Raw genomic sequence first — 7,524 nt, forward strand, 5'->3', positions numbered from 1 at the left:
TTCCCAGAATCCTCATCACCTTGTAGTGCAAGGTATGTTTGGCCTTTGTTTGCATAGTGAAGCAGTATGCATGACATCGCTTTGCCAAGGTGGCAGACAGAGCTACTTCCTACTCTTCAGATCTTGATATGTTTGGAGTCAAGGAAGGTGTAAGGGCGTGTTATACTATTTGGGTGGGTTGGGGGGGGGGGTGTCAATGTGTCGGTTTAATGCCCTTTCAACACTGTATGGTTTTTAAGAGACTGGATTTCTAAGTTTAACACTCATCTTCTATAAGACTGAGCCAAGACACCCCAAATCAAGTTCAGAATGTCTTGTTTGGGGATTTGACCAAGGCCACCAGTTCCATAGTCCAGAATGATATCAACTTGACTTAGCCAGTGGTGCACATTTGCTGTTCGAGATCAGTACTGGTTATGCAGGGTTGCCACCTGTCCAGAATTTTCAGGGACTGTCCATGATTCGACTATTGGTAATTTTAGAACCTTGTCTCTTACGTTGTACCAAAACCAGTCCCACTTGATGGAATTTTGCTCTTTCTAACATAATATGACGTTATAACGTTGGGTATCCCTTTTATTGGGCTTTGGAACAGTAAGCAATTCTGGTTTGTAACAACTTTCTAGTTGCTTTCTGTCATTTGGATTTGTGACAACATATTTCCCCAATGACTACTACAGGAACAAAAGGAAATGATGAAAGTGGTATACAGTAGTCTCTGCCACAGATCCCTGTGCTTGGGAGCCAGGAAAGTGAGGGATCGTTGGCCAATGTGGTACTTCAGAGAAGTATTTTAGTGTTGACTTTTGTGTGGTTATAATTTTGCTTTCTTGAAACAGCGGGATCGTAAGTGAACTGAGATTGTAAGTGGTGGATCTTAGCCAAAGACAATTGTGTACTGACGTCTTTTCTTTTCTCCATTTCTTGTTCAGGTTGTTGAGCAGCTCCAAGTCGAACTCTGGTACTCATTCCCACGGGCCTGCGGTGTCCGAGGTTTCGTCATTTGTCAGCGAGAAGGCAAGAGGCAAAGAGTATGCCCCTCCTGATATGCTCGTATCCAGCACGGCCGCACCAGCCCCGCCTCCCCCTCCACCTCCCCCTCCCCCTCCTCCCCCACCCCCACCCCCACCCTATTTTATGCCTGTGATTCGAAGGTTGAAGACAGATGTTCAGACAAAGGATCAGGTCATGAAGAAAATGAGGGTGAGTGAAAGTCATTTTTGTTTTTTGGTCATGTAACGTAGAATGGTTATTGTGGCTTGTGGCCTCCAATGTTTTTTCTTCAAGTGACGGATCTACAACAGATATTGGACCTGTGTCTGTGGTGTAATGGTTTGGTGCTTAGCTGTTGCATGCAGGAGACCTGAGATCGATTCCCAAGTGGGGAGAACATTTTTATAAAGTATCTTTGTCTTTCTGCTGAGATGTATCCCTCTCAGGCTGGGTTGGGCCCGACTGGCAAGGTCAAAAGCCCACCTCTTAAATAATCTGAATTGTGTCGATGGGGGTATAAAAGCAACTACATTAAAAAAAAAAAAGCCAGCACCGGATTTTCTGCAGGATGTTCTTGAAAAAACATATTGCCTTTGTTTATTCACATCACCTGTTTGTAAGTTTTGATAGATCTTTTCTTCTGTTTTGGTATAGTTTTTGGTTTTTGGTTTGTTTGTTTATTGTTTTTGTTTTTTTGGGGGGGGGGGGTTCTTTTGCACACTTCAGTGGTCATTGATTTCTAACGCTCAAAGATTTTAAAGTTTTTCTGAATCTGAGTCATTGGATACTGTTAAAAAGATAAAATCACTAAACTGTATTATTTTTATCCTGTTCTTTTCCTGTCACCTTTTCATCTATTTTTCCAAGTCTGTGTCTAGCATGGCAGTTGGCTCAAACGAAAATAAACAGGTCTGCTGCACACCTCCCGTGCCATGGACGATACGCCACATGTCTGTCGGGTCCTCATCAATTGATCATTTTTCATTTTTCTGTCGCAGGCGGTCGGCGGGACTCTGTTGCCTGAGATCACTGTTGAGGCTCTGAGGAGCGTGAAGCTCAAGAGGACAGGCGGCCCCGACCTGAGGTCAAGAATCAATGAGGACGGAAACCTCTCTGCCAAGGTTGGTAGACATGTGAGATTATCATTAGATCAAATGGGAACTTTTGTGCCTTATTGCGTTGGATTTAAGTTCATGTGGAAGTTTTTCTTTTGATATACAGTGGAGTCCACTTAAAAGGAGAAGTCTGTTATAAAGAAACTATTCTAAAACCCCGTTTTTTTTTCTCCTCTTTACCTTTGTAAATAAAATACTGCTATAGCGCTATCAAACATGCGAGTCAGTTATAGCGGAATATTGCTGCTGCTGTGCTCAGTGCATAGGCCATTGCAAAACCTTGTCAGTTGAGAAACTTGTTCGTGATCTTGAGAAACAAAGAATAGGAGAGCCAATGAAGGCCGGAGCGACTGAGTAGGGAGGCATGCGCAGACAAGCAGAACGCGTTGCGTGATAGGCCAGCGTAAGCCTAGTTTAGTTATCAAGGCCTACCATGCCTCTCACTTCTCCGATGCGGAGATGGAGAGGTCACAGCAATGTGATGGATGGAGGGAATGTGTGACGTGCGCAAGCAGACAGAAAGCCCCAAAGGGTGGGGTGGGGTGGGGGGAACACAGCGGGCGAGTTAGCCCAGAGCCCTTTCTTTCTGATCGCCAATGCCGAGCTGTCAGTCCACATCGCTAGACCTAGAGCTAGAAAAAGAAACCTGATTAAAGTTTTGATCAAGTAAGACCTAGAGGTCATGTTGAAACAAAATGTGAGGCAGCGTGGTGGAATCAGGCTCTTGTCAATTTTAAGGCATGTAGAGTTATTGGTATCATCTTAAAGCTTGTTTACTTGTCTTTATTTGGATGAAAAAGATATCCATTTATCTTGAATACAAGTCGAGATATTTGTGAAAAAAGGAGGTGGGGGTCACCTGTTTTCAGAGGTAAAATTAATGAGAAAATGGCCGCCAAAGATTAGTCATTTACTTAGCTTAAGAGTCCGTGGTAACAGAAAATTTACATTTTTTGTGCCTTTAATCAACGTTTTTCAGAAAAATTCACACAGAAATGAGTTCTTTAATGGGCATGAAAGATGTTGAGCCAAAAAACAAAAATTCAATAAAAAAACCACAAACCTGCGGAAAAATGCAAGTTTCTTCACTTTGATTATTTTGACGAGAGCCTGATTCCACCACGCTGCCTCACAAATCATCATTTGAGAGATAGCAAAAGGAAATAAACAGAACACCAATCTCATAGATTAGGCCTACTTTACAGTTTCCCTTGAATTTATTACTGGATCCCTTATAGCGAGAATCCTGCTATAACGGACATTTTGCTCCTGTCCCCTCCCTCTCGTTATAACAGGATTCCACTGTGAAACTCAATATTTTTTAGGATTCCGAGGAAAGTTCATAGGTCTGATCATGAAGGGGTCGGCAGGTCTGCATAACGTAGACTTTCCACCACAGTTGGTGGATGGGGTTTTTGAAATAATCTTTATGAGAAGGTTTTACCGTATGAAAATTTCTTCTGCAGCTCATAAATCCCATCTGTTTTGTCTTCAGCCGCTTGCGCCCAGCAATCAGCCTGTAGTCACTCTGGCAGCGCTACAGCGTGTGTCGCTGAGGAAAACATCGCACGTCGTCAAGAGTCACGGTGACTGCGTTGAAGATGACCTGAGTCGGAAGGAGAATGAGAACTCTGGGTAAGTTGTCAATCTCAAATGTTGTCTGCTGTAATGGCTCCAGTTTGCACAATAGCACTTTGTCTGGAGACTGATTTTTCTGAACAGTGTACAGACTTTTTTTCTTAACATTTTATATTTACACCTGAAGCTGCTCTAATAAAATGTTTTAAAAAATAACAAATTCAGTTTTATTGATCCTAGAAGGGCTATTTGGTTTACAATGGCAAACATGCATATTATACACATGGTATTCATAAATACATAAATTTTAAATACAGGCATACATTAATGCATGCTCAAATACTTACATAAATACTCAATATTACATCAATACAGAACAATTTCACAAACATGACATCGCTGGTCACCACTGTGCAGCGCCCTGAATTTTGAGCTAGGGTTGTCGTGTCTTCCTCAAGGACACACCCCAGTGACCACCCCTCTAAACTCAGTGTCACCGACACTTGCTTGACATTACTTGAGTCTGAACTCACTGCTGACTTAGCCCCTTTACTCTAATGAGCACCTATACAAGACAATCGCCTATACAAATGACCACTTCCTACTCTAAGATGTCCACCTGTCTGGGGCAACAACTTTTCTTTTCGGGCGCGTTAGGTTTCGCCGCCAATGACGCAACACGGGACTACCTGTCAAAGTCTTGAAATTGTTTCGCCGCAAATCGTATTCGAATACAAGTTACTTACACAGAAGATAGAAGATCAATTAATTTGTGAAAGCCTCTGAAACAAAATTTGTAAACGCTCCTAGGCCTACTGTGTCAATGAGAACTCGGGAGGGGTAAACTGTTATTATGACTCAATTTCTCCCTTTCTCCCTTCATTGTAAGTACTGGTCTCGTTCTTGGTCATTCCCACTCTTTCACGTGAAGAATGGCAGCCCAGTTTGAACAACTTTGGGGTTTTTCAACAACTTTATATCTGAGACATCACATTTTTATCTTCACTGTCATGACATTATATAAACCTATCCTGCTTAAAGTCCTACTTCCAAAACATATTCTTGTTCCCAAGAAAATTCATCGACCATCAGCAACTAACAAAGTTAAAACTGAACGCAGTAAATTGCAAACAGCCCTTAACAGGCCCTGTGTACAATGGCAAATCAACATCGAGAAATTCGTCAAGTATGTGAGCTTCAAGCTTTTAAAAAAAAACTGTGGGGTTTTACAGCGATTCTGTCCATAAGACACCACAACATACTAAATTAAATCTAGTTGTAATCGAATTCAATTTGCGGCGAAACGATCATTCATATTTTTCTCAGGTAAAATCTGTGACGTAATTGCGGCGAAACGTCAACCTCCCGTCTTTTCGACAGTGGGTGGCAGTCTAAGACAATTTATACTGCATTTCTTGAAAATATTTGTTTTTGCCAATGTATTCAGCCATTATGGAAACCCTGTGTAAGAACTTATAATAAATGTGTTGTTTTTTCTCTTTCTCAGTGACAGTACCATGGTCGACATCCGCAAAGTTCTCAAACGAACAACCCTACAAAGGTAACCGTCTTTGCCCTTGTCTTTCAAGAATGTTTACTTCTCATATAGATCAAGGATATGTACTTTATCTGTGCAGGGCTGTATTTGTCTGTTAATATTTTTAACCATATATACTCACACACAGACAAGGATGTGTGGTTAGCAGCTGAGTTGTTATAATGTTGAGCCATGGAGTGAATGACCCTTGTTTCTAATCCTCATTGCAGTGTTTTTCTGTTTGAGTAGTTGGGATTTTCTTTTTTTTTGGGGGGGGGGGGGGTTAAGACTGTCTATCCATTTAGCATGATCCTATATTGATGATGGACAAAGTGTTCTGAAGGTTCCGTTTCTGAATAATGTTTGGTGTTGAGAGGGACTTTGAACTTGAACCATGGGTGGTTCAACAGGTTGATAAGTGGTCTGGTGTGGTTTACTCCTTCTTTCCTATCAAATATCTGTCGTTGTCCTTATCTCCTTGCTTTCTTTTTTGTGTTTGTTACTCTCTTGTAACACCTCTTTTTTCAGCACTTATATTATCTTAAGGTGCTGTAAGTGTCGTAAAACTGCTAAAACTAAACTAGAACCTGAACCATAGTTACACACACATACCCACACAATCATAATCTTACTGCTCAGGTGGGAGATGTAGGTGGTAAGAGGGCGCCACGGGTAGGTATTTCTTTACTTTCCCTCTTATGATTCTCTCCATCTGTCTGTCTGGGGGTTTTCCCCACTGTAAATAGCCATTACTGTACAGATGTGCATCTCTTTACTTAAACTTACTGTATGTGGTTGGAGGATTCCAGTGTTTGGCCCTACTTCTGTTCTTTCTTTCTTATGTTTCTGTCTGTCTGACTTGCTTTTTTCCTGCTCAAAATGACAGTTATAGAGTCATTGTTCTTCTTTTTACTCTAATTACTCAACTGTCTGCCCCCTCAGGAGCCCTGGAGGTACTCCCATGACAAGCAAGAGGACCAGATGTTAGTCCGGACAGAGGTACAAGGGAACAAATGCTTCATTGTCATAGGTAGGTAACAACTGCTATTTGTGTAGTGACAATGCTTTGTTTGTCTCGCTCAGCTGTTCCAAGATGTTTTGTTTTTGTCTCTCTAACTTTGGAACCAAAGAAGTTAGATTAATACTATTTTCTCATTTAATCTGATATTCATAGTATTACTTGTATACAGTAGTCTCCGCCTAAGATCCCGGTGCTCGGGAGCAAAGAAATGCAGGATCTTAAGCGAACCGGGATCTTAACTGATGATCCCTAGGAAGAATCTATGGTGACCCATGTTAAGGCTCACAATCGGTAAACTGGTCTCCCTCCACCTTAAAATGAACTGACGTGACCGCTTGGTGGGTTTATGACATATGGCGATGAAAGAGAGGTTAACCTTGATGGCCTATCACAGTGCATAGTGCCATGAGGCGTGCCATTTTCACTTATTATCCTGAGTCTCAAGATCTACGCTTATTCAGTTGCCCCTCCCCTTTACCTGTCGAAAATTTATAGCTTTCCATCTCTGACCAAGTCCCCCCTCCCCCCCCCTCCCCAAACGCCTTTGTCGTTACACACCATTACGTCGTGAACACACCAATTAAAATTCAGTCTGTCTAGCAAATTCGGGTGTAGAGACAGCTGCTGCAATGAACGCCTACTGCAATGGTGTGATCTGACAATGACAATGACAATGACAATCTTTATTCATCTCGCAGGGAGAAATTTGTCTTGGTCGTTAACAATGGCAGTTGACGTTACAAAAGTTAGACCTAATTGATTTGGTTGTGATCAATTCTATAAGACCCTGATTCTATCTGTGATCTTTACAATATAAGATATGTGATGGCTACTTGAAGCAGTTTGAAGTAAAAGAGAGGTAAATATATTACTGATCTCTCTCTCTCTCTCTCTCTCTCTCTCTCTCTCTCTCTCTCTCTCTCTCTCTCTCTCTCTCTCTCTCTCTCTCTTTCTCTCTCTCTCTCTCTCTCTCTATCTATCTATCTCTTTCTCTTTCTTGCTCTCTCTTCCTTTTTGATTGCCTTATAGGCTATGAAAAGAGTTAAATCTCAAAAGTTCAAAGTTTCGGGTATTGCTGCTTGAATTCTATGCTCTTTCTCTTATTAGGCTACCCCCCCGGGACGGTGCTACTGACTGAAGTGTCTTTAGACCGTTCCCAAAGTGGGGACATCAACATGTTCTTATTTTCAGTTAAATTGTAAATAGGCTGATGCATCAATTTTATGCCCTTTAACTGTGCCTGAACTGCATACGGAGAACTGATGCCCCCCCCCCCCCTA

General features: G+C 41.8%; 1 protein-coding gene across 1 annotated transcript; it reads left to right on the forward strand.

The window, feature by feature from the left end:
* The first annotated feature begins 1,118 nt into the window (after positions 1-1,118).
* Positions 1,119-6,393, forward strand: LOC101845463 (proline-rich protein 11-like). The gene is made up of 5 exons (XM_005097175.3): positions 1,119-1,203; positions 1,992-2,114; positions 3,604-3,743; positions 5,194-5,247; positions 6,166-6,393. The coding sequence occupies exons 1-5, from the start codon at positions 1,138-1,140 to the stop codon at positions 6,209-6,211; spliced, it is 429 nt and encodes a 142-aa protein (XP_005097232.1). The 5' UTR covers positions 1,119-1,137; the 3' UTR covers positions 6,212-6,393.
* The last annotated feature ends 1,131 nt before the right edge of the window (positions 6,394-7,524 follow it).

Source organism: Aplysia californica, unplaced genomic scaffold, assembly GCF_000002075.1.
Source record: "Aplysia californica isolate F4 #8 unplaced genomic scaffold, AplCal3.0 scaffold00148, whole genome shotgun sequence".
In the NCBI taxonomy this organism is placed as follows: Eukaryota; Metazoa; Mollusca; class Gastropoda; order Aplysiida; family Aplysiidae; genus Aplysia; species Aplysia californica.

What these genes read in the sequence shown, in the direction of transcription:
- LOC101845463 (XM_005097175.3), top strand. Translation starts at nt 1,138, where the DNA reads ATGCCTGTGATTCGAAGGTTGAAGACAGATGTTCAGACAAAGGATCAG. An exon ending in AAGGAGAATGAGAACTCTGG is followed by an intron (nt 3,744 to 5,193) that starts GTAAGTTGTCAA and finishes TCTCTTTCTCAG; the next exon opens with TGACAGTACCATGGTCGACA. An exon ending in AAACGAACAACCCTACAAAG is followed by an intron (nt 5,248 to 6,165) that starts GTAACCGTCTTT and finishes CTGCCCCCTCAG; the next exon opens with GAGCCCTGGAGGTACTCCCA.